The following is a 27,779-nucleotide window of genomic DNA, read 5'->3' as shown; positions in this document are numbered from 1 at the left end:
ACACACAAAGATGCTTACACGAGTTACAAATACATTTTTACACACACACAAATATTTTTACACACGCACAAATATTTTTACACACGCACAAATCCTTTTACACACGCACAGGTAATTTGGAACTATTTTTTCTCCATAGAAAGTGAACTGATGAAGAAGGTCAGCCCTGAAGGAGACGGCTCTGGATCCTGGACAGATGATTGTGTGAAGAAGATGGACAAAACTCCACAACCTCTACAGCAGCATGACACAGCAAGACCTTCAGCCTGACTCTGCTGCAGGGTGGGAGCAAAGACGAGCATCTGTCCAACCACCCATCTGCCTATTCATCCATTCGTTTCTTCATCCATCCTTCCTAAAATTTGGTGCGGTGGTAGCTGAGACTCAGCCCCAGCACATACTTTGAGCGTGACATCTCGCGAGATCGCACGAAATCGTACGTTATTTTCAAGGTTGTACCGCAAATTTCAACAAGTCATTTCTCAACATGAGATGATCTCAGCCGAAAAGTCTTGCATGAAAGGCGGCGGGTGATATGCATTTCTTCAAGGACTGCTAGTCCTTTATTTTAATGTGTATTTATAGAGAACCTTTTTTTTTGGTTTTTAAAGGACTGAAAATAACCCTAGCTGTGAGTCAGTGGTGCTAAAACTCCGCGGAGGAGCTGATGCTGCTCATCATTGGTGCTCATGAGGCTGAGGGGTGGGGGTGGGGGGAGCTGAGCTGCGGGTGGGGCCTGGCTGGGAGCACAGAGGCGGACTGTGGTCCCTGACCGGTGACTCCTCTGGATTTTATTCCTCTCCAGCCTCTCAGCAGACCGCATGTCTGAGCCGGGATTGGCCGGGAGCACCGGGAGCAGGCTGCAGGCTTTTCTCCGATCAGATGGATGCTGCCCTGCCGAAGGGGGGAGGATGAAAACAACTCACTGATTTATTTCACATATATCTGCTGCTTTCGCTCACAGCTACATGGGAAGCAGGAGCGGCTTGGCCCTTTCTTTATCATAGGGACGGAACCTCCGCGGACAGCTATGTGAAAATAGCCCGATGGTTTTCGCTTCGTGATCCCGTCGAATCATTATGAACAACGCGCAAGAAATGTCGCCCGACTTCGTGTTGATGCGCCTGGTTTCCGCGGCCGAGGAGGACCGCCTGGACGCCGAAAACGGGAATGTGGCACCGGGAGGCGTGGGGAAGGAGGTCCTGGCTCACAGCGGCGGCAAAGCGGCTTTGGACATCAGCAGAGAGCCGCCCGCGGGGCTGGAGCATCCCGGCAGCCACCTGAACAAAGGCCGGCCGAGCGGGGAGAGCAGGGATGCACCTGCCCCCGGGCAGACGGAGGGCCGGGCCCCGCGCAGTCCCCCCTCACACAGCTCCGTGGAGGCCCAGGACTTCGAGTTCGCCCCCAGCCCCGGCCTGCGGCCTCAGCTGCTGGTCTTCTCCAACATAATCCGCAGCGGAGACGGGATTTTAGACTTGGACCGTCTGAATGAGCCGAGGGATGCGCTGGAGCAGAACCCGGGCTCTGGCTGCTCCGGCCCAGCCGTCAATAACAACCCTCTGAGCCTCCGAGGGGTCCAGCAGCACCAGGACCTGCTGGATCAGAGATGGACCGCGCATCCTCCAGTCCCTGCAGAGTTTCGGGGGGCCGCAGAGATCTGCCATCGGCACCGGATCATCGCCGAGCCGCCGGAGTGGCCCGTGCTGTCGGACAGATCCAACCCACTGGCCGTAATCACCGGGGACCGGGAGGGAGCCGTGTTCCAGCTGGCCCGGCGGTTCGGGGAGCTGGGGGTCGGTTCGGTACCCAAGATGCTGTTTAAAGCAGGTGAGCTCCCGCAGTGCTCGTGTCAGAGCTCGCACGGACCGGCGGCTGAGGAGGCAGAGTCCCGGGATGACCCGACGGAGACCAGCGACGCTTTGTTGGTGCTGGAAGGGCTAGGGAGCGGGGACGTGGACTGCCTGGACATGGACCAGTGTCCGGGGGACGAGGCAGACGATGAGAACGTGCGCCGTGAGATTTTGCTCACCAGGAAAAGGGAGATAGCTAAGAAAATGTCTGGAGCTTTCTCCATCAGCAGCTTCCAACTGGAGCTGAGGAGGCGGGTGGACACCGAGCCGGGACGGGTGTGCCCCTCCATGAATCAGGCCAAGTCGCCTACACCTGTCCAGAGTTCTCCCTGGGCCACGAGCCCGAACCCAAGCCAGGCGTCGACGCCCAGAAAGCGCGTGGAGAGGTGCGCCAGCGCGCCGCGGACCCCGACGGGCCGCGCCGCGGGCGCAGACAGGACCCTCAAAGTTCACGGGAAGTCCAAGAAGGGCTCGTTAAAGATCCGGCTGAGTAAACTGTTCCGGACTAAAAGTTGCAGCGGCTCCAGTCATCTGCTGGACAAGAGGCCCTCGGTGGCGTCCTCGGTGTCCTCAGCCGGGAGTCTGGTGGATGTGGCTCCATCAGGAGCAGAGCAGGACGCAGACAGGTGGGGAACCATCATTGTTGATAAGAACATCAGGCCAGTCAGGCCTGTTACAGCACTTCAGGTCTAGTCCAGGGGCCACATGTGGCTCTTTGTAGCTTTGACCAAAAATGAATAAGATTTATATTCAGAGCCATACCAGAAAGTGCTGGTTTCAGCTGTTTACAGCTCAGTTTGATGTAAATATGTGAATGAAATGTCTAAGAGAATGGCACTAATCATTCAAGGAGCAAAACAAATGAACCAGTTTGAGTTAGTTGTTTGTTATGGCTATAATTGAACTTACAGCCTCACAGAGCAATCTTTCTCTGAAATCCACTGAAAATTTCAACATTTCTATAAATCATCAAAATATAAAGACTTGCCTTTGGAAAAAAAAGTTAAAGTGTCTCTCCTTACATCCAACAATCTGGTTATTTTTTATGTTATTATAGAAGTAGTTGAAACCAGATGTTTCCTTCCACTGTATAAAAAGACAATCTTTTTTGTCACTGTCTGACATGAAATCAGACTAAACCTTTCCTTTTTTAGATCAGTTAGAATTCCTGAAACAATTTTTGTTAATATGATGAGTTTAGATTTTTTAAATAACTTTATTTAATGCCACAAGTTTACATACACTAAGACTCCTATGCCTTTGAACCTCCTAGGACCCTGCGTCCACAAATGTGGACATAATTTTTCTCATAGACTGCATTATAAAAGATAAAAAGATAAATCATTGTTTTACACTCATCAGGTCCCAATCAGCCCAATTAACTAAGATAAGTTAAAAATGCATACCATGCTAGAGTTCTGGTCTTAGGAGGTTAAACAATTTGGGAAAGTCCAGTTGATGATGTCATGGCTTTGGGAGCTTCTGGTTGGTTTGTTAATTGGAGGCTCAGCTTAGGATACATTTTAAGGCACACCTCAAACACACTGTTTATTTGTGAGACATCACGGGACAAAAAAAGAAACCTGCCAACATATCAGGATGAGAATTGTCATCCTCCACAACTCTGGTTCATCCTTTGGTTCAGTTTCCAGCTGCCTGAAGGTTCATCTGTTCAAACAATTATAAACAAGTATAAACACCATCTGAATGTCCTGCTATCATACCGCTCAGGAAGTAGACGAGTTCTGTGTTTCTGAGATGAACATGTTTTAGTGTGAAATGTGTGAATTAACCCCAATACAAAACAAAAAGACCTTGTGAAGATGCTGCTGAAGCTGAGAGTCATTATCCACAGAGAAACAAGTCCTGAACCAAGATGGACTGAAAAAACGCTCAGAGAGGAAGAAGACATCACTCCAAAAAAACAAGAGGACAGATTACAGTTTGTAAATACACACAGGGACAAGGACCATAATTTTTGGAGACATGTCGTGTGGTCCGATGAAACTAAAATTGAACTGTTTGGCCATAAACACCATTGTTACATTTGGAGGAAAAGTGAAGAAGCTTGTACCATTCCAACTGTGTATTATGGAAGTGGCAGCCACATGATGTGGGGTGATCACAAAATAGATGGCATCATGAAAAAAAAAATATATATACATTTTGTGAAAATATTGAAACAACATCTCAAGACATCAGCCAGGAAATTACAGCTTGGGCTCAAATGGTTCTTCAGATGGACAATGACCCTCGGCATTTTGACAAATTAGTTACAAAGTGGCTTAAAGACGACAAAGTCAGGGTTCTGTAGTGACCATCACAAAGTCCTGACCTAAGTACTATAGAAATTTTGTGGGCAGAGCTGAAAAGGTGTATGAACAAGAGGTCTACAAACCTGACTCAGTTCCATCAGTTCTGTCAGGAGGAACGGGACAAAATTCCAGCAAATTACTGAACGTTCCACTCAAATCATTCAGTTTAAAGGCAATGATAGCAAATTCTAAGAAAATGGATGGAAACTTGTGACTTTAAATAATGTAATAAAATAATTTCTCTCTCATTATTTGGATGTTTAAAACATGGAAATATTTTTTGGGAATCCTAACTGACCTAAAACAGGATAGGTTTAGTCTGATTTAATGTCAATGAAAAAAAAATAGCTTTGTTTTATTATACAGTGTATGTAAACATCTGGTTTCAACTGTATTTATTATTTCAAAGTAGGATACTTTTTAATTTCACATATAGGGTCTCAAGTATGCTCCAGTATTTACAGTTCATTAAAGGGGGTTTAGATAAAATAATATTTTATCCCCTCTTTTTAAGTTTGGTCTTTTCCTTTGTCTTAACATATGAAAATTTAAATAGATGTCAACAATTTACTGTAAATTTGCCGTAATCCCGCAGGTTAGAAGTGGTGAATGAAGGAGAAAAAAAAAGCTTTTACAAGACAGCTATTTAGAAACAATATAATCTAAGGTTGTAATAAATTTCTTGATCTTGAAAAAATACAAAACGCAGTTTTTAAATGATGATTTCACTGATTAAAGGGGTGGGGGTGGGGGGTTGCTGATCTTACCAGCCTGGCACTATGAGAAAAAGTAATTGTCTCCTCTACCTAACAAACAACAACTTCAAACTGACAACAAGTTTTTCACCTGACTGGAGGAACATTGCTGATGTTGTCCTGCTGCAGAACAAGCTCGAGGTCACAAACTGAAGGCCGGATATTCCCTGTCAGTATTATCTGGTGGAGAGCAAAATTCATGATTCCATCAATTACAGCAAGTTGTCCAGGTCCTGAAGCAGCAATGAAGCCCCAGACCATTACACTACCACCACCATGAGAGTTTTCAACAGTGTAAGCATGGTGGGCGCTAGGCTTTCCCTACCCCGCCGCCAGGCTAAGCTCCGCTTGTTTATGTAAAACAAGTAATTTTTATACCCGTTTTTTTTTTCAACCGCGAGGTCACCGCGCAAGGGTGCGCGCGCCAACAGTGACGCAATCGCGCTGTCCCCGGTCCTGCGCGAAGGCTCTGCGCGTGTTGTTTGATCGTGCATGTTCTAATGTTGTCAAGTTTGCACGGACCGCACGCGCTGCGCTCCATTCAGTGGCCGATTTCGGTGTTCTAGCAGAGCTGGTTCGCCTGTATCAGTATTTATATGATCCCTCTGTGAGAGATCACAAAGATAATCAAACGGTTCAAAACTCACGGAAGGAGATTACTGATGCAGCCGATAAAAAGGAGTGTTTATAGACCACAATGGTTAGTTGAGCTGAAGTTCAGACCAAATTAGGTGCAATCAATTAGGGGTTTTTTTTGCATTTTTGTTTAAAAAGTATTTCAAAAGTGCCTTTTTGTAAAACTGTAGTTGTGTAAATATTTGGCACAAATATCTTACAATATCACATAATAAATAGCCATATTTTTAACTTTCCTGTCAACTTTAAATATTTTTTTTACTAAACCATAGTCGACCAGCAATCAGCCGGCGAATGGCCACCTACCACCGGGCTTAGCCTCTTTTCTGGGGGAAACCCTGACCATGTTTAATTGTGTTAGTTTTACACCAGATGTAACGGGATGCACACTTTCCAGAAAGTTCCACTTTTGTCTCTTCAGGCCTCAGAGTATTTCCCCAGAAGTCTTGGGGATCATCAAGATGGTTTTTGGTAAATGTCAGATGGGCCTTTGTGTTGTTTTTGCTCGGCAGTAGTTTTGGCCTGCGAACTCTCTTATGGAGGCCATTTTCACCCTTAGTCTGTTTCTTATTGTTGAACCATGACCTCTGACCTTAAGATGTTGTTCTGGGGTCGTTTGAGTCCACCTGGATGAGTCGTTGATGAAAAATGACTCTTGGAGTCTGGTTCCATGGTTTCTACGTTTATCGATCATGGATCTGTTGAAGTGATTTCTTGATTCTACAGGTCTGGCAGTAATCAGGCCAGGGTGTGGCTCAGGAAACTGAACTCAGTGTTCCAAAATGAAAAAATCCCAAAATTATAACATACTAACAAGGACAACAGTTACTTTTTCCACACAGGGCCAGGTTGGTTTGAATATTTTTTTCCCTTAATAAATGAAACCATCATCATCAGAAACAACATTTTGTATTTATTCAGGTTATCTTTAACGTTCGTTTTGCTGGTCTGAAACACTTAAGCCTGACAAAAAACAAAAACAGAACTCTTTAAGGAGGAAAAACTTTTTCATAGCTCTGTAATTTATTAACAGAAGGCAGTCTGGAACTTATATGTACTTTTTTACATGAGGTTCACTCAGAGCTCAATCATGAATTCATTCTCTTGTGGTACTTATTGCCTCCCCATGCTGCTGGTTTCTGTCATACCTTTGTGACTTGTTTCCCTCTTTCCTCTGTGCTGACTCATAATTTTCAGCAGCTCACTGACGGAGAGTTGGGATTCAAAACCTCTTCCTAAAAAATCTTGAGAGTCAAAGTAACATCAAAGGGGAAAGTAAAAAAATGAAGGAACCAGTAAATGCATGGAGGCTCGAGCTAAAGAAAACGCAACTCTTTTTCTGAAACTTTGAACTAGTTTTTTTTTTTTCTTCACTTTTTCTTCCTTTTTCTGTTTGATGCCTGTCCTGCAGCCACAGCCAGCCTAGACTGACCAGAGCACACAGTGCCTTCTCTCCAGCCTCCCTCTCTGCTTTCACCGGTAAGAATGTTTACCGAGCCGCAAATTTATAATATCCAGATATTATCTGTTGCATATTTATAAATGTGAACATCCAACACAGTTTCCTAAACAACAACAAAAAGCCATTTTTTGCATATTTAGTTAACCACCGCATAAATGAGTAAAGCAAAGCAAAATCATGGCTGAAACTAAAAATCCCCTAAGGCTCAGACATGTACTTCAGTTCAATACATAATGACATAAATCTGGAATTTTTGAACTGATTATTATTTGTATTTGCTATGTATTTACAATACAAACTTTTGGTTTTTTTCCAGGCATATAAAACAGCTCCCCTAAAAACAGCACATTGGTGTGAAGAAGTCTATATTAGCTAATATTAAACCTCTACACTTTTATGTGACACAGTTTGTTTAGTTTGTTGCTGTTTTCTCAGCTGAACAACATATGTGTTACTGTGTGAATGTCTGTGTAATCTGAATATAGATAGACTGTATTTATGTTGATAGTGCTGACACTGAATGTATCAGTCCGCTGAAGTTGAGTAAACCTTTGGACTGTCAAGATGTGCTCATCAGGTGGACTTGGTATAAATATGGTCTGTCTGTTCCCCACACACATGACTGGACTATATCATGAAGTCCTCTGGTCAATTTTGTATTTTTTTTGACAACTACTGATTCTAAGCTCAAGGGAAAAGATACATTTAAATAAATCCCACACACAGTCCTTGGGCGAGCTTTTTTTAAATATTTGATTAAGACTTATCAAATATAGGTATATTATCTATACAAAAGAAAATCTAATGATTGACATCTGTCTTGTACACTGCTGCTTTCCAAGGTCAAAAGCATCTTCTTGATCTAAGCCCACCGTGTTGTAATTAATACCTGGCATCACTTTGACTGCATCATCTAATCATTTTCTGTCAGGACACATGGCATCTCGTACAAAAACAAAAAGTAGCCTCTAGTGTGACATTTTACCATGGCAGGTACACCCAGTGTATTTCTGGGATGTGCTTATCTCCAGTGGTCACTGGGTGAAAGGCAGGGGACACTCTTGGCATGTCCCCAAGGAGAAGGAGGGTTTCTAAGTCTGCAGCGATCCAGCTGTTCTGTCAGGTTGAGTATGTCGTGGACAGTGTAGTGAGGTCCTCATCCAGTGTGAAGGAGGCCGTAGAAATAAAATCTAAAAGTTCTTCCATCATGAGCTCATTTCTGGGCAGAAAGACAGTTCTGAGCTCTAAGATGAAATAGACCACTCAGATTGTCAGTGAAACGAGCAGATGCCAGTGTCTGTGCATTAGTGCCTTTTGCTAAATACAATGGAACTGGATGTTAAAAACACAAAATATAATTTCCTTTGAACTTTGGTCTCTTTGTTAGATGGAAAAACTAAGTTTTTAAGCTTCAACTAATTTGGAGTTTTATAAAGTACATTGAAAAATGAATATGACTGCGATAAAGTGAAGATTCAACTTAATCTGATGGCTTCCCTAAACTTTTACCAATTTGCTTTTTATAATTTATGTGAATGTTTTTGTACAGTACCCTGAGATGTCTTTTGTTGGGACTTGGTGCTATATAAATAAACTGAACTGAATTGAAAAACTTTTCTGAAAATATAGTTATAATTTTAGTATCTGCTTTTAGGGCATATTTACATCTGTTTCAGTGGTCAGTGGCATACAGGCTATAGGTACTGTTTCAGGCAACTCTTTTTTTTTTTGTAAAATTGTAAAACGTCTTTCTGTAAAGGAATTTACATATTTAACTATTACTGTTATAATAGGTTGAAAATAATACTCTTAGGTAGATAGGATGGAGCGGTAGATGGATTAAGGTATCGACACCTCATCTGCAGTAATGTATCTGTTGCTTCAGTCTCTAGTGGAAATATAGGAAGTAAGCCGAAAGGGAAAGCTCTCCATTCATTGATCTGTCTTTGTTCCAACCAGAGGTGAAAATTTTTTACCAGTCACTCAAACATTTTACCAGCCACCAGCTGTCACCTGTTGGCACATTTCTTTTTTAAAAGGTTTTTTAAAAATAAAATAAAATACTTCTGCTCAGATGATTCAAAATATGAATCTAATCTAAGCTAATATGGCCCTTTCATGAAGATTCATTAATCAGATAAAGGTTTCACAAATCAAAAACTTGGATTTATATATTCTGATATTAGTTTAGAACAATCAGTCCAGGTTTGAAGTGTCTAAGTATTTTATTTTTTAAACTGGAACAGATAAAAGACGCTCAAGGTAGTGAAAAATTTTGTGGAATCGCCCTTTAGCCATTTCCCGCATGCTTTGATTGAATGAAAAAGGCCTGTTTGTGATTGGCTGGTGGGGTGGTTCATTTACATACAACTTCAGTTTTGAGTGTAAATTTACACACCACTTTAAACATTTACCCGCATTTGGCCAGTGGTGGGTGCCAATTTACACCCCTGTTTCCAACCCTCACCTGTGGTCATAAGCTATGGACTATGACTGAAAGAACAAGACCCTGGATCGAAGCAGCTGAAAGATCTTCCTCAGTAGGGTGGCCAGGCTCAGTCTTAGAGATAGGGTGAGGAGCTCCAACTTTCAGGGGGAGCTCTGACTAGAGTTGCTGCTCCTCTGCATCGAAATGGGTCAGCTGAGGTGGTTCATCATCTGATTATGATGCCTCTATCTGGAAGTTTTCCAGGTTCATCCCAGTGGGATCCTGGATTCCTCCTGGATCTGTTGCTTACACGAACCGACCATGGATGGGGAGCAGAAAATGAATGAATGGATAGATTGGAAATAAACAGTTGAAAGAAGTCAGTTAGCACTGCTAATAAAAATTTGGAAGCATTCATTTGTTACTTCAGCATTCTGCTTTCATTCATCACAAACCTTTAGTTTCCATTAGTTTAGGGTTTTGTCTTTCGGAACCCTGGGTATCATTTCTCACCAACACAGGAGATCCTTAGGTTTACCTGATTAGACCTCTCCCCTGGGCCGTATCTGTTTGCACACCCTGTTTCTTTTGTTACTATTCTTTAAACATGAACCTGATCTGAGTTTTAATTAGTCCCACTGACTAGAAAAACGCATTTAAATTAGCACTTTCTTTGGATCCAAAGATGTATTTACCAAATTGCTTCAAATTGTTGTTCTCATCAGTCAAGCAAGAGAACAATAAAGAAGCAAAGGAGCCTTTTGGGAAATTCTGTCTCATTCAGACAAAGTGAAAGTGCAGCAGTGCGACAGAGTCTCTGTATTCGGAATTGGTAATTACACTTTAGGCCTGACAATTAGAAATGATGGCTTTTTAAAGCTAACAGCTCTGAGTTCTGTTTTGTTCAAAGCAAATATAACAGAGCTGTGGTTGTGTTTGTGACACAACTCCGTTCTGCAAAACAGACAAGAAGAACCCTGAAAGCCCCAGGTCACTTACTGTTATGTCTGTGTAATATGACAGACAAGAGGTTTTAACAGATAGAAGCTTACACCATTGAAGTATAATATCATTTTCTAATTAACTGCTTTTGTGGGATTTTTATGGCAGTTATTTTTGGTAATTTGGAGTAGTTTCAGTGTCAAAATTGACATTGGTCAATGAAAATCTCTTTATTCTCTGAATATAATGTTCAGACTATTACAGACACAAATAAATTTATTTGTACTCTTTTACTAAAGAAAGAAAACTCCCCACAAAGGTCACTGAAATAACTTGAAACTTACAAAAGTATTAAAAAGAAAAAAAAATACTAAAAATCAATCAATGAAAATCAGGCATTGCATTTGAATTGCGGTTCAAAAGATTTTTAAAAATAAACAAACAAACTAATGAAACTAGTCTTGACAAACAGATGGTACCCCTAGAAAGGACTGAAACTAATTGTCCCACAGGGACATGTGAAACTAAAGTGTGTCCTGTAATTTCATCCCAGATGTCTTCAGTCCTGTAATCAGTCACTCTGCCTGTTTAAAAGGTGAAAAGTAGTCACTGTGCTGTTTGATATCATGGTGTGTAACACACTGAACATGGAGCACAGAAAGCTGAGGACAGAGTTGTCTCAGGAGCTTAGAAAGAAAATTACTGACATCATGTTAAAGGGAAAGACTATAAGACCATCTCCAAGCAGCTGGATGTTCCTCTGACTACAGCTGCTCAGATTATTCAGAAGGTTAAGATCCACAGGACTGGAGACAATCTACCTGGATGTGACCACAAGAGGACAACTGATGAGAAATTGAAGAGACAGATAATACAAACGTAACCAAAGAGCTCAGAACAACTTCCACAGAAATTAGAGATAAACTTAAAGGTCAAGGTTCATCAGTGTCAGTTCCCACCATCTGTCTGTTTGAGCCTAAGTGGATTTAATAGAAGACGACAGAGAAGGACATCAAATCATAAAAAAGTGACTGTAGAATTTGCCAAAATGCATTTTTTTTAGAATCCTCAAAGCTTCTGGGAGAATGTCCTTTGGACAGATGAGACAAAACTGGAGCTTTTGGACTACAAGTCCCATCAGTTCTGTGTTCATAGCGTCAAAAATGAAACAGAAAGAAAAGAGCCCTGTAGCTACAGTAAAACATTGAGGAGGCTCAGTTCTCTTCTGGGGCTGATTTGCTGCATCTGACACAGGGTGTCTTGAATCTGTTCAGGGTTCAATAAAATCTCAAGGCTATCAAAACATTCTGGAGCAAGAAGTGCTGCTCTGAGTCAAAAAGCTTGGCTTTAGTCTCAGGTCATCAGCATCCTTCAAACCTGAGACAGATGCAGCAGTTTGTTTAGGAGGAGTGGGACAAAACACCTGTGGACAGGTGCAGAAGTTTTATAGAGAGTTACAGAAATCACCTGATGGCAGTGATTAACTCAAAAGGTTGGGCAACAAAATATTAAGGGTACCATCCTTTATTTCCAGACCAGTTTCATTAGTTTGTTTTCTAAAATAATTCTGCCGAACCAAATAAAAAAATAAATGACTGATTTTTTTGTAAATTCTTTTCTCCCTATTACTTTACTCAGTTTCACATTATTTTAGTGACTATTGTGTTTTTTTTGTCCTTAACAAACAAATTTTTCTGCGCCTGTATATAGCTGTGTGATTTTTGTTCACCCTTTCATTTTGACTGTTGTGTAGCACAATAGGAGAAGCTGGATATATCTTTGCTCTGGGCAGAGAGAAAAAAGAAGTACTTTGTCTCCCCAGATGACAATCTGCTGCTTTCATTAACAGTGTTATGTGCTGAGGCTGTGGGCTGCAAGCCCATCAGTGCCTGCCTTAGCTGTAAATCTTAAAATCTTCATTTTTAAATTCAGCTAATTAACTAAATAACCCCTGGAGTTTAGAACTGAGAAAGCTCCTCGGATGAAAAGCAAAATGTCTTCAGCTACAGAATAGAAGTCCAGTTGTTTCTATTTTTTAACCTTTTTTGGATGAACCCTTGGAGTTTTAAACAAATACTGACTGTTCCTTAACCTTTATTAAATATTATAAGCTGAAGTGCAAGTGTCTGCAGCTATGAGCCTTGAACATGTTTGAGCTGTAGACTCTTGAAGCTTCACATATTGTTGGATTTGTTTAGAATATTTGAGCCAGACCTGAGTGCAGGATTTCTGACAGATTGTAATTCCAAAAATCTAAATCTTTACACCTGGTCAAGAGGTCACCAGCAGTGAAAGAAGTAAACAAACAGAAATGAGCAGCTTTACCCTAATTAATAAAGTTTAGATTTATCTTAGTCTTTCGTTGTCATACCCAAGTCAACATGATTGAAATCAAACACAGACAGATAGAAATCAACAAGGCAGCAACCTTGATCAAGCAAAAGTTATATAGCTAAAACTGGATTCTAAAAGAAAAAAATGTCTGATAAGCTACAACACAGGGGATACTATGCAATAAAAGAAAGAAAACAGAATTTTAAATGTAAGAAAAAAAGTCTACTGAGAGAAAAACTTTTCAAAATAGACTTTAGACTAAGATCAGCTTATGCTGAGAAATGATGGCATTGTAGCCCTTTTAGGAAAACCTTGAAAATAAAGTTGTGCACAGTCTCATGTGATCTTACAAAGTATTTGTTTTAAATGACTCTCAGCTCCTACAACATCAAATTTTAATATCTGTAATATCTGAGTTGTAGCCATTGTTGTGTTGACTAATGTTGATTAGCTGTGGCGACCATCTTGATTGGGATTGACTCCCGAAGTTATCCTGTTTTATATGTACATATGAAACTGCTAACCCTGCATGACTGAGAGAATTTCATGAAACAGTAAATCTACATGTTCATACTAGTTCACAGCAGAAATCAATATTATCCAACACCAAAGTAGTTATAACTCAGTCATTTTTATAGATACTGAACTAAAATTGGTGTGGTAGCAGCTAATAGTCATCTACACACATCTCGCAAGAACTCACTATATCACATGAAATTGTGCAAAACGTCATTTACAAGGTTTGACTACAACGGTTATAACTCTGCGTTCTCTCTATATAAGATGATCCTAATTTAAAACTCTGGCTTAAACGTGATGGGTGATATGCATTCCTCCAAGGAATGCTAGGCCTTTATTGTTAATTTAAGTCCCCCCTCAATACTATCAAGGAAAATTAATGTTATACCATGGGGGGTATATATAAGCCAGACTTACCCGTACATGTGTTCATACTCTAAATGTAGTTTTTGATTACAATCCTGTTGGCTTGGGCATAACGAAAGTCTAAAAAACATCAGAACTCTCATAGTTAGGGTAAAGCAGCCCAGTTCGACCTTTAGCTGTCTGAGAGCTGAATGACTTAGCTGAAATTTGCTAAAAAAGCTGAAACTGGGTTATGCTAAAAGAATCAAAACACTAGCTAAAAACTAAAAGTTACAAAATGCTCACTAAAAACTAAAAGAAACAAAAGAATAGCTTAAAGTCAAAAGTAGCTAAATGCTAGCTAAAGCTTCAAAAGGTAGCTAAGGACTAGTTAATATTAGCAAGGAGATCAGTAAAAGCGAAATGGCAAAACGTTAACTAATACTAAAAATATGAAAAGGCTAGCTAGAAGCTAAAAGTGGCAAAAGCCTGGCTTAAAAACTAAAAGTATCATAAGATTAGCTAAAAGTAGCAGAAGAAGACAGAAAAAATAGAATTTGAAGGAACTAAACAGATTTCAATCTATTTATAGGGGAAAATCTTTGTAAACAAAATTCAATATTTTCAAAAGTGCACCATCTGCTGAATGAGCTGAATATTCTGATTTATGAATGGCTAAAATAGCACTAAGTATACAGTAATAGATACAGTAGATTGAAAAAAACATGGGAAAATAAAAGACAGGAAACAGTATTGTGAATATTGACACAGCATTCACACTGTTATGAGCTACTTAAAAAATTGGGGACATTGAAACCCCCGATATGCTTTACCCAGCTGCTCTGTTATGGTCAGCACCCAAAAGAGAAGCTAAAGAGTTGATGGAGGCTGAGATATGTGTAATTTTCCATAAACATCCTGCCTGGTTGTAGCTTTGATGGCACTCTGCAGCACAGAGCTAACAGCACACAAACACAGACATCTCAAGTTAGAGCCCTCTTTTCTCTTTTCTGTTTCTTCTGCTTCCTTCTCAAACATTTGCCCTCTCAGAGTTGTCCTTCCCATGTACCACTCTTCTGTCCCCAGGTGAGACGGTTTCTCTGGTGGACGTGGACATCTCCCGGAGAGGGACGAACACGCCACACCCTCCCACTCCTCCCCCTCCTCCACGGCGAAGTCTCAGCTTGTTGGGTATCTATCTGTCCCTGTTTGTATTTACATTTGTGTTCTTGTTTTGTTTCTGCAGTCGTCCCTCATGTGTCGCTCATAAACATCAGCTGACACCAAATCTTTATGAGATCTTTCCTGATGGCAGCAAAAATGAAAAAGAAAAAAGAAGCCCAAGCTGTTTCTCTCGATGCTTCTATTTAACTCAAATACTCACTTAGACATTTTGTTTTATGTCATACATTTCTGGAAACTCAGATGAAGACAAGTTTTTGTAATCTTCTGTAATCTGATTGGGGGAGCTTTGAAAGGTCAGCAGCGAACTACAGATTTGATTTGTAATCTTGACGCAGCGACTCAATCAATGGTGAGATAGCAAAGACCAGACAACCAGTCTGTGGAGAAATACAATAACATTTTAAGCTCCCACTCTCTTGGAAAGACCTGATTGTCTATTTTTCTGTCTGCTGATCTTATTAGTGATGCGGCAGTTTGTATTAACTGATACATATGAGAATATAAAGCTGTACAGATTTAGATAACATGAAACTGGTTTTGTCTACAGAGATTTATTGAACAAAGGATAAATAGAAGAGCACTAAATTACATGCCATACAATGTGATAATATTGTAATACCGAATATCGGAGCATCTTTTATGAACTTTTAGAATGAGCTTTTTTCTGCAAACTCTTTATGACCCACATATGCATTACGTATTCTTCTATTTGCCTCAGAAAAGAAAAATGGCAACAATCTGCATTTTATTTCTCCCTTACAATGATGTGTTTGTCTTCCTCTCACTAAAAGGTAGTATCTCACTGGGCTGCGACTGTTGGGAACTAGTTAACGATTCAAACTTGAGTCAGTACTGCGAGAAACTATGCAGCTTTTCAGTTTTTGTAAATCAAGGCAGATTTTTGTGTGCACGGCTTGCAAATCTGTGTTCCAGGACATGCACATTCATTGCCTACCTCCGCCCAAATTTTACCGCCATGGCCTGCTTTGTGCCCACCTTGGCAGCCACCCCCACCTTTATGAATTAATCTGCTGAGGTACACTTTAGAAATGGAGATAGACAGATTTGAACAAGTTTTTCAAAAACTTTTTATCATCAGTGTGGCTTTTAGATCTAGACATGTCACTGTCAGAGGAGAGCATGTGTCAAAATAGAGCTTTTGTGCTCTTGAGACAAGTTGGAGTCACCCGTGCCGACTTTGACTATTTTGAGAGAAAATTTGTTGCACAGAATTTTCGAACGTGTTAAAAAATTTAGGCCACAAAACTGCAAGCTATTGCAGTACTAACTCTTGATAACTACTTGACAGAACATTGATTGAAAAATGACCAGGCTATCCCTGCTGTTGATCATCAGAACAAATGGAAATCATTTGACAGGCTTAGATCATTTGACACTTAAATCAGATCCATCTGTGAGTAATCTAAATAATTATGTGTTTTCTGTTGTGCTGAATTCATATGTATGCACCTCTTATTGGTTTTATATTTTTTTAATTATTTAAAACAGTTTTCCTCACTTAACTTTATTAATCTGGAATATTTTTGAAGACTTGTTGTTTTTAGTCAAATTAAAAATCCAATTTAATTCCAGCTTGTAAGCTTTTGCAAAGCACTGAATAGAGACACATTTTGAAATAATTATTCACAACAGAAAAGTAGACTTTCTGTCTGATGGTGCTGAGAAAACTATTCCCTCTTTCACTTTACCTTTCCTAACTGTTTTCTTTTCTGTTCCTGTTCTTCTTTTCCTTTTCAACACCTTAACGTCTCTCTTCTTCATTTTCCCTCGCTCATCTTTCCCTCTGTGGTTCTTCTTTCTCGTTGTCTCTCTACTCCCCCCCTCGTTTCTCTCTGCATCCTTCCCTCCTTTCCTTCTTCCAGATGACTTTGCCGGGCCTCAGCCTGGGCCTTTCCTAGTGAGCGTTATGGGTGCCTCCCTACAATCCCTGCCCCTGCCGCTCCCTCCTCCCCCTCTCCCCTCCCACTCCACCATCCAGCACAGTGTCAGCCTCAATGGTAAGATATGTCTCTGGCTCATGGAGGTGCTGTTACTCTAATTTTAGGGTGCGTTCTGTGTTAAAAATGTTTCATTTTGAACCTTCTCTGATTTAGACGCCTTCCTTCGGGCCCTCCCTCAATCAAACCTATTGCCGGCAGATGCTCCGCCCCCCATCAGGCAGGCCCCGCCCCCTGTGCTGTGTGCACTGCGACGGTCTGAAGCCAGCAACTTTACAGCAAGTCTGAGAGAACTGGAGAAAGTAAGACCTGCTGTTTTACATTGCAAAAACTATAATTTGTCATCTTTGATTAAAGTAAACATTGATTCTGAATCTGTAGAAACTTGTAATGTTAAGAATCAAATATTTTATTCATTTTATGCTTGAATATAAATGAAAAAAACGTGGGATGAGTCAATACCACATATCCAAACTTTTAATCCCTTACCTAGTTTCTAAATATTATAGTTTAAGTTTGGAAGGTCTACAGGTTTTACTGTCATCAACCTGGAGTCAACTCTGTTAGCAAAATAGCTCATGAACAACTGCATGGATTTTATTGAAACTTTCAGGAAAAATTCATTGGAAAGAGATCTACGGTTGAGTTAAGTTTTGGGGCCAACCCAATTCAAGTTGGCCACCACAGTTAACTAAGCTTTAAAAACCCAAAATGATATGACTTGATAAATTTTTATAAATATTAAGCTAAAATCTGACTGGACTGTACCTGAGAGTCACGGACGACACATAGTCCAGGTGTTACACATTTTTGCTTCAAACTTTAGAATTAACTGTTGGAGCCAATCCTGTTTTTCTGTTAGCCAAATATACCATGAACTACTGAACAAATTTGAGTGAAAGTTTCAGGAAGTAATCACTGGATACACATCTACAACTGATTAACTTTTGGACTCAAACCAATTCAAGATTGCTACCCTAGATAATTGACATTGGCCAACACAAAAATGGCTCTAACTGAGTAAGTTTACAGATATTAAGCTAAAATCATAAAATGTTGCTTCACATAAGTGCATTTTATGATGCAGTCTGGATTTTCATGTGGAGAAATTTGACTCATTTAAACATTGTGGACAAATACTGATGTGTATCTGCTCCTCATTTCTCCTCTTCTTTCACAAATAAAACCCAAAAGATACTTAGTTGCATAAAATTCTAATATATGTTTTAAAAAGGTCACCTGTGAAATTAAAAGGTTGGTGGAGGTGACCTGTAGGGTCTGTTCTGCAGCATGTTAAACCTCACAAAGACAGGAAGTAGCAGACAGAGCCTGTCTCACCATGCTCCTGGATGTTCTGTTGGGTCTGTGTGCCTGCAGTGTGGCTGGTACTGGGGTCCTATGAACTGGGAGGATGCAGAGATGAAGCTGAAGAGCAAACCGGATGGATCCTTTCTGGTCCGAGACAGTTCGGACCCTCGGTACATCCTGAGCCTCAGCTTTAGATCACAGGGAGTCACGCACCACACCCGCATGGAGCACTATCGAGGTGAGGCACGCAAACACTTTACACAGAGTTATTATCAAAAAAAAAAGGATGACACATATAATTAATTCAATCTCAGTTGAATTATCCGCTATGTTGCTTATTTTTTCCTATGGATACAGCAAGGGTGGACTTCTGCCTTCTGCCTTTTAACTTTGATTTTGTTAAATATATAAATAATGACACAATACAGTTTATCATGTGTTACTGTCCATCTCAGGTAGTGTTTATACTACGGTATAGTTTTTATCACCCGTGTCTGTACCTATATATCTAATGAATGGGTTTGAAGGAAACTCTCAGAAAAGAAACAGTGACTGTGCTTCTACAGCTTAACGCAGTTAATCATATTCAAAATTGCCGTCACAGTTAAGCAACCTTAGCAAACACAAAAAAAGCTATAACTCATCTTATCTTCTAGATACTGAGCTAAAAGTTTATCTTTCAGTAGATGTGAGTGTTCCCTAACACATACTCTGAGTACTAACTGATCAAGCCAGGTCTGTAATTAAAACTTTGTCATTAAGTATTGGAGTCAACTCTGTCTGTCTTTTATCTCATCAACCACTGAACAAATTTTATTTATGCTTTCATGAAACAGTTGTTGCTTGTACATCTACAGCTAATTAAAGTTTTGAAGTCAGTTCAGTTCAAGATGGCTGCCACAAGCAGCTGACCTTATAAAACACAAAAATGTCTGTAACTCATAATTTAACAGATATAGAACAAAAAAAATTGTTGTGGTAGTAGGTGAGCATTATCCACAACATATACACATTGTGCAATATTTTGGCCTAAAACTGGCAATAACCTTTGGCCCTGTCAGTATAAAGTTTGGCAAGATAAAGACCCAAAGATGTAGATTGCGACAAGGAACTCAGAGAAAACTAAAAAAAATAATAATCAAAGAAAGCAAGGGATAATGGACTACAGATGAGAGAAGCTAAATAGGCAGGGCTGATGAGGTGAGTTGAGACAGCTGGCTTAAGGATAATAGGGAACAGGTGTCAGTGGGCGGGGCAAGACAGAGGAGCAGAAGCTGAATGAAGAAAAGTACTGAGGAATAGCTGGAGACACAAGGAGGCTCAACAAACAAACTGAACACAAAGAAAATACAGAAAATAATCATCACTAGAAATAAACTTGAAAAATTAACCTTAAAACAAATAAAGAAACACTGAGAAACACAGATCATGACAGGTGACATGGTAGCAAAATATCTCATAAACTATTGGATGGAACTAAATGAAATTATCAGAAGATATTCATCTGATGTACATCTATAAATGAGTAACTTTTGGAGTCACTCCAGTTTCAGATGGCAACTACAGCTAACTGACATTACCCTACACAAAAATGGCTGTAACTCAGTCAATTTTACAAATATTGAGCTACTTTGTCTGATAGTAGCTAAGAGTCACCGCCATGATATTCTTTATACCCATCTCACAATATTGTATGAGATCACACATAAGGCCATTTTTAAGATTTAACTAAAATGGTTATAACTCCATTCCTTCTCATCATAAAATGAATCGAATCAAAGAAGTAAAAGTTCTAGTACTAGTAAATGTTTGAAGTTTGCAATAAAAGTCTAAAACAAAACTTAAGAATATCTTAAAGATTATTTTCATCTCTTGTCCTCTGGATGAGTAACAAACTGTAGGTGTTATTATCTATTAAAGGTCAGGAGAGGAAAAAAAGAAATGTTTTAATCCAGACTTTCCTTGGCTGAACTGCAACCTGAATTTGGTGATCTGTGATTGGCTGAACTTGAAGTTTCAGTGTGTCTGGCCTGATTTACATTAGTCTCCTCTTTGGAGGAGAGAGGCAGATTCCTGGTTAAAGTTGAGAAACAAATATATTTTGATGAAGTGTGAAGAATAATGCAGACACTACTGCTATAGCAGGGCATTTTAGCTTAACAGCTGCACAAGTTAGTGTAAATTATTTTTTTCCTTGCTGATCAGAGAGGCTGACTGACAGCTCGACTGATCATTTCTGTTACAGTGCAGCAGTCAGACCGACAGGGAGAGCTAGACTGTGCAGAACTCTTTGACATGCTCAGTATAACTAAAGAAATGTATTATTTTGGTATGTGGGGATCATTTACAGATGCTAACATGCTACATGTGGAACATAAATAACAAAGCTGTCTTTGTATCTTCAGGAACATTCAGCTTGTGGTGTCATCCAAAGTTTGAGGACCGCTGCCACTCAGTGGTGGAGTTTATTGAACGAGCCATCATGCACTCCAAGAATGGCAAGTTTCTCTACTTCCTGCGCTCCAGAGTCCCAGGTAATAAATCTATTTAAAACTGGTTTCTTATCAGGCTGTAGACATATGCTGCCAGCACTGATGAGCAGACTTCAATTGTTGCTTTTGTTATTTTTATTTAAACTTTCTAATGAATTTACTCATCAGTGCAGTCATTTTAAAAAAAACTGAGATATTTCAACACTCCTTTTAAGCCTAATGGATTTCACTCTCTGCCAAAGGGGAAGCAGGGCAAATTTTTTTGCCCATGTCTGTGTGTTCATTTGTTTGTGGTGTTAGCAAAACATCTCATGAACTAATAGGCAGATTTTAATGAAACTTTCAGAAAGTAATTATTGGATGTACATCTACAACTGGTTAACTTTTTTAGAATCAATCCAGTTTAAGATGGTTGCTACAGCTAATGGATCTCAGAAATATGGCTGTAATTAAGCCAAGTTTTTGGCTGATATTAAGCTAAGAGTTATTCACAACTTAGACTCTTAGCACTAACTGATCACATGAAATCTGTTTTGAAAATGTTGCCATTAACTATTGGACTCAACTGCATCTGTCAGCAAAATATCTCACAAACCACTGAATGGATATGAATGAAACTGTCTGAGAGTTATCATTGGATGTACATCTGTAGCTGATTATTAACTTTTGGAGTCAGCTCAATTCAAGATGGCTACCTCAGCCATCTGACTATATGAAACATAAAACCGGCTATAACTCAGCCAGTTTTACAGATATTTTGCTAAAATTTGGTGTTGTAGTGGCTGAGCATTGTCCCCAACATGTACTTCAAGCGCTACAGTTTGCTTTTTTTTCTGTAAAACTTTGGCATTAATTGAAGGAGTCAAAAATTGTTAACAAAAAATCTCATGAACCACAGAACAGATTTTAGTGAGACTCTCAGAAAGTAATCATTGGCTGAACAACTTGGCTCTAACTTAGTCAGTTTTCCAAATAGTGAGTTAAATTTGATGTGGTAGTAGCTGAGAGCTGTCCTCAACACATACTCTGAGTGTTATCTCATCTCACAACATTGCACAAGATTGTACAAAACGTCATCAACAAGGTTTGACCAAAACGGTCTCTTTTCAGCATAAGTAGTTTTTTGCCCAAAACTCTGTCAAGAAAGAAGTTCTAAGCCTTTAATTAGAGTGAAACAAATTGATTTAGCATGTTATCATGCTGAAAATTGCTATTGGCATGTTTGTGTAAATAAAAGAGGTCATTAAGAGGACAAATCCAGCTGTAACTGTGCAGGCTGCTAAACCACCAGTTTGTCTTAAGCGAGAGGACGTGGCACAGTGATGTCCAACAAGTTGACTGGGTCAAATTGTGAAGGTTTTGCTTTTTGTCTCAGGGCTTCCACCAACTCCGGTTCAGCTGCTGTATCCTGTATCTCGCTTCAGCAATGTGAAGTCGTTACAGCACCTCTGTCGCTTCTGCATCCGACAGATAGTTCGCATCGACCACATCCAAGAGCTTCCACTGCCCAGGTACTCACCATCATTTCATGCTCAGCGTTAGCTCAGATGAGTTCTTATGGTGGCAAAAATTTCAAACCAAGATGCACCAAAATGCTTAATTTCTAAGATGTCATTTAAAATCCTTTAATCGCAAAGGCTCTGTGTTCATGATGAGAATAAACAATAAAATTGTAGTGAAACATGGATCAAACTGAGCTAAAATTTTGAATTGGTTTCCTATTTTGATCCTCTGACCTGCATAATTTCCAATATGTAAATCCATTACAAAAGGTCTGATTTACTTGAAAATGCAAAACAGTAATTCTTTGTTCTTCAGAACTCTTATCCTGGAGTCCCATCACACCCAACTGAACTGTGTTCTAGTGGCAAGTTAGAAAACTATCAGGATTCACTGATTTTTGTGCTCATTGTTCTCAACTTTCCATGTGTAGGGCTGTCTTACTGGATTCTCAGAACAGGGTTGATCACAGACCTCAGATTTCCTAAGTCAGAATCATGACTTCAACTGGCATCCTAGTTGATTTTTCTGACATAGAAATCAGAAGTTCTCCACCCGTATCCCGTACTCACTTATACACCTAACAGCTCGGTCATCAGAAAGTTTCTGTGCGGTTGGTAAAGTTGTTAATTTACAATCTCATGCTTCGGTTGTTTGACTGTGCATGAATTTAAGGTTTACTGCTTTGTCCAGCCTCAGAGATAATCCTCTGTCCAACTTCCATGCTCACTTGATCATGTGCAGGGTCACAGGGAGCTGGTGCCTATCTGCAGTGGTCAGTAGGTGAGAGGTGGGGTACAAGCTGGACAGGTCAGCAGTCCGTCACAGGGTCGTACGCATGTACTTTTAAAAATCTTCAGTTAATCTAACAAACATGTTTTTGGACTGTAAGAGGGAACCCATGCATTCACAGGGAGAACATTCAAACTCCACATTGAAAGGATCCAGGCAAGTTTCAAATCCAGGATCTTCTTGCTGTAAGGCAGCGGTGCTAACCACTACATGATACATGATATTTTAATAAATAATATTCAAACAAATATTGAATGCATTACCATGTACAGCATTGACTTTTGTTGTGGATTAAGGATAAATATAAATTACTTGAATAGATCTTTACTATGTTTTGACATGTTTTTGTCTAAATAATCAATTCATTTGTAAAAATGGACCTCTGCAGTGTTATTAATGAATATTATTGCCTGTTGTTGCCTCGCAGTACTGCAAGGTTTTTTTTCTCTATTTTGGATTTGTCCGAGGAAAACACATTCCTTTTGCAAGTTTTGAGACTTAGCAGCTTAGGAATCTAAACATTCACTTTGCTCCTTTTTTCTTTATTTGTTACTTGTGCCTGTTTACAGACCACTGATCTCCTACCTAAGTAAGTTTTATTACTATGACCCCGAAGAAGAGATGTACCTGTCAATCAAGAGAATTCGAAGGGTGGTGGGAGCAGAGCAGGAGGCCGAGTCCCTGACGTAGCAGCAGAAATCTCCCAAGTTCGAGTAAGTTACTTTCTCATAATTAGAGACATTTTATGGTCATTTGTAAATTTGTATAGTTGGAAATAAGGGAGCACACATGACCCTGCACTTGCTTCAGATTGGGGTTTAATCAAAATGTAATTTATTGGAATAATTTTATTAAAGCATAATACAATTTGTTGATTTTCTTAGCAGGCTTTATAAATTACTTTTATATAAATACAAATGGGATTTAAAATACATTGTAAAGAGTGAATTGAACTGAATATAATTGTACCCAAACTTAATTGTATATATTTTTCAGTCACAGTAAAGTGTCTTGAGATTACTTGTTTGTAAACTGGAACCAAACTGAAAACTAAGTTGAACTGAATTGAATTGAAAGATCTGTCAACTGCAATAGTTTTCTGGTAGCAACAGTGTTTAGTTGTTATCCTAATAAATATAACAACTTTTAAATTTTGTATATTTAGATCTGGATCAAATTAAGAGACCAGTGTTATTTCTTCTGAAATCAGCATCTCTACATGTACGATGGTCATTCCATTCCAGCATCTGTTGTGTTCCAGCACAAGCACACCTCATTCTACTTAATGAGGTACTGATTAGGCGGTCACCTGAACTAAACCCTATTTAACAAGGAAAAGTGTAAAAACCACTGCTGTGTTCATCATTAACCTCTTGCTATAGGACCAGTTGGATGGCAGAAACAGTGCTACTAGGAACTCAGAAGTAATTGGAATTGAAAATAACTACTAACCACACATAAAGTATTCAGAAGAAAAGTTTTGAGTGATGAAAAGAAGGGTTTAGTTTTGGCTTTACTGGCAGAGGGAAACGGGGAGCATCAGGTTTTCAGTGGAGTTCAGGTGTGGCTGAAGGACCATCAGATCCAGACCCTGTCATGGCCAGCCCAAATCCCAGATCTGAACCCCACAAAATGTGATGAAGAGGAAGGATGGTCACAAATCATCAAACAGAGCTGAGCTGATTGAATTATCGCTCCAGGAGTGGCAAAAAGTCACTCAAGTTTGTTTTCTTGATTTCACTGGCTGCTGCTGCTATTTGTGTACAACCTTAGATTTCCCTGTAAATAACTGTGTACTGAAAAGCAGATGGTAGTGTATAGGTCATTGAAAGAGCGTGAATGGCTATGACATTTTTAAGACTGACAAAGCTTTAAGAATGCTTTGGTTGTAGCTGCACCGTTAGCTTAAAATGTGTTTTTTCAAACTGAGGCAGCTCAAAGAGCTAGCTACAACAGTTAAGATATTATTCTGTTTACATAGAACACCACTTCAAAATGGACAAAATTTCCTGATATAAACTGATATATTTTTTTTTTTCCTCCAAACTTTGTCTTGAGGTTTCTTAAGGAGGACTGTCCTGTACGGTTCTGCCAGTCTTCCAGCCTCAGCCCATTGGAGTCCTTGGACGCCCGTATCCAGTTGGACAGAAATGGACCCTTCTCTGCGCTCATGTGGACCAATCAGAGGAGGAGCGAGTGTTTGCTGTTGGATGATGGGGAACATTTTGACGCTGTTGCTGAATCAGTCAGTCCCTGAAGAGTGACTGCAGAGATGTTCTCACCTGGAAACATGTTGGTAGACACTAACACCCCAGATCATAAACTTAGCTTTCCTATTTTCTGAACCAGCTGGACTTTTAAAAACACAATGCACTGATCAATTTGTACAACTCCTGTTTGCAAATGTTTCCTTGTTTATCTGTCCATTTTGTAAAATGAGGGATTTGGGATTTAGATATTCCTACAGTACAGATATGCACCAAGGGGCAATGCAAAAGAGTCTCCTGCACTGACAGCTAAAGTCTTAGTCAGCTGACTGGCTTTTCTTTTTCCTTTCGTGGAAATAAAGACAATAATTATCTGTTTTTCTGACCTAACGTGGCGTGATGCAGTACAATGAAGAAAATTCCTTTTTAATGATACATCAAACTCATTATGTATCATTCTGTTATGCAAGAATGCATTCCCTGCCTTTAATTTTCTGTACGTCATTTAATCATAAATCCAGTTGGAATTTAGGGGAACTGAAGTACAAAATCAGATTTTACTGAGGTGTTTTATATATGCAGAAATTACAAATATCAGTTTGTGTTATTTCATTATGTAAGAACTGCAAAAGGCAGTAAAGCATCTCTTTTCTGCATTAGGTGACAAATTGTTTAAGATTTTTTTAAACCTTCCTGTCAGTATTGAAGATTTTAGGAGCCCCAAAACAGCATTTTTTTTAAAACAAGTTCCATAGTGAGAAAATCCTCAGCTTGCTTTATGTTTTCGTGTAGACAGGTAAAACGCAACTTTTGAAAATGATGATGTCATAGTCCTGCCTCCTGCCTAATAAACAAACTGAAGAGAGACAGAAGTAACAATAACGACAGACGGTGACTTGGGTTGTTTTTCTGTCTTTCCGTGTGGATAAAAACATTTCAGGAAACAATATTTTTTAGAAACGAGTAATAAAAAGACTGTTTTGGAAAAATAGCATTTCTGTGCAAACAAGGCCTAAGTCATCATGTCAGTTTTAGAGCACAAGTCAGTAAAGGACAAAGTGTTGCCATGGAGGACCCAGCAGTAAATCTTTACCCCAGAGACAGAAGGCTGATCTGTCCATGCTATCAGCTTCATGTCTCCATACTTGTACTATCATTAATTTTTTTAAAACTTTTAATTCAATTAAGACTTAAGCCTCTGTCAAAAAAAACAAATTGTGATCCCTTCGAGCTAGATAAGTTCTTTTTTGGAACAATCAATCAAATTCATGCAGTATACTGATTTTATTTGCATTAAGGAGACATGTAAACATGAAACCCTGAATCACTCTGTTTACACAGAACCCAGCTACACAAACCTCACATGCCTTTAGCTAGTTGCCATGACTACTTGTTGTAAGAGACTGGCTTTTTTTATATACCGAGTTGTTACTTTTGAGCTTGTATTTAAACACTGGGTTACTTGTTTCCATTCTAAGATCTGGCAACAGCAGTCTCAGCAGACGGGATCAGAACATGATGGCTGTGTGTAAACAGGAGACACGTCTCATAGGAGAAACTGTGATTTAGGAGAATGAGTGTAACTATTAAGGTGAATGAGCACAAACATTGCAATGGCATTGGGGTATGTTATGTGGACCTGAGTCCTTACCCAGTCTTTGCTCTGTGACTTGAAAACAGGAATGTAAATGGAGTTTCCTGTAGGCAACTTGTGTGAACGGAGTTATCAGAACGTTGTCCATTTAAGGTGAATAGCCAGAGATTGGTGTGCATTTAAACATACCTACTGATTAGTGACACATATTATGTTATTTTATATTATCTATGTCATTCTCCAAACAGTCTTTGTAACTCTTAAATGAACAGTTTCCCCTGTTAGGTTTCAGGTTGATTCAGTTTCCGATCTTGTCTAAATTCCAATAATTGATATTTTTGCTTTTTTTCCCCTTTCTTACATTTCAAAAGGATAACCTTGAGAGGTCACTGAAATTATTGTACATAAACATGTGATCTAATCTTCTTCTTCTTTCTAAACAGCAGCTCCTCTGGTTGCATTGCATTCTGGTTAATAAAAACTAGGACTATTATATTTTGCCCTTACAAAATTTTTTTAACTTGTTTTTTGGCGCTAATAACATAAAAAACAAACTGCATTAAATGGAAACAAATCCTAAGAAAACCAGACTATACCACAAACAGGAGACTTTCGTTGTGTTGCCTTTTTAGAATAGATCATTATTTCTGTTAGCTGGGATTAAAGACAGTAAACACCAACACACTGCTGGGAAGCTTTTCTGAATTTGGTTTTAATAGGAGGGAAGTATGAGATTATAGACAGCTCATTGTGTTTATTTTATGTCATGCCTGCGTCCCTGCCTCAGTTTTATTAAATGACATGTCCAGGTGAATTTTGCTCATTCTCAGTTTACTGAAGCTGGTCACTAAAGATTTTGAGTAAAAAAGGAGGAAAGCTCTACAATAATGTGTGTGTGGAATGTTTTTTTTAAATTATTATTTGACTATTTTTAAAGGGAAATTAATATAAAAAATTAAAGGATCTATATGGGATGATTTATGTCATAATAACTCTTGTCACTGTAAAGGCAGTTTTAAAGTTGAAGTCAGGATGAATCTCCAAGAGGAAACTGGGAAATTCCTCAAGAAATAACTTTAAAATAATCTATATTAAGGAAAATGTCTATGTTTTATGAACTGTATAAGAAGTGTAAAAAAACAAGATCAAAAGAAACA

At 39.3% G+C, this 27,779-nt stretch overlaps 1 protein-coding gene across 2 annotated transcripts; it reads left to right on the top strand.

Moving 5' to 3' along the window:
- Nucleotides 1-662: 662 nt before the first annotated feature.
- On the top strand, nt 663-27,779 carry socs7 (suppressor of cytokine signaling 7). Of its 2 annotated transcripts, XM_017432156.3 has the most exons (10): nt 666-2,476; nt 6,968-7,035; nt 14,673-14,777; nt 16,655-16,789; nt 16,886-17,031; nt 18,107-18,275; nt 20,443-20,571; nt 21,905-22,040; nt 23,391-23,534; nt 24,880-27,779. In XM_017432156.3, exons 1-9 carry the CDS (start codon nt 1,080-1,082, stop codon nt 23,509-23,511), a joined length of 2,406 nt encoding a protein of 801 aa, XP_017287645.1. In that variant the 5' UTR covers nt 666-1,079; the 3' UTR covers nt 23,512-23,534; nt 24,880-27,779. The 2 variants fall into 2 exon arrangements, with proteins under 2 accessions (XP_037830499.1, XP_017287645.1); XM_037974571.1 differs by lacking the exon at nt 16,655-16,789 and having other exon boundaries at nt 663-2,476.

The sequence above is a fragment of the Kryptolebias marmoratus genome, linkage group LG3 (genome assembly GCF_001649575.2).
Source record: "Kryptolebias marmoratus isolate JLee-2015 linkage group LG3, ASM164957v2, whole genome shotgun sequence".
Taxonomy (NCBI): Eukaryota; Metazoa; Chordata; class Actinopteri; order Cyprinodontiformes; family Rivulidae; genus Kryptolebias; species Kryptolebias marmoratus.
Note: the sequence above shows the minus strand (reverse complement) of the source record. Positions and strands in the feature narration are given on the sequence as shown.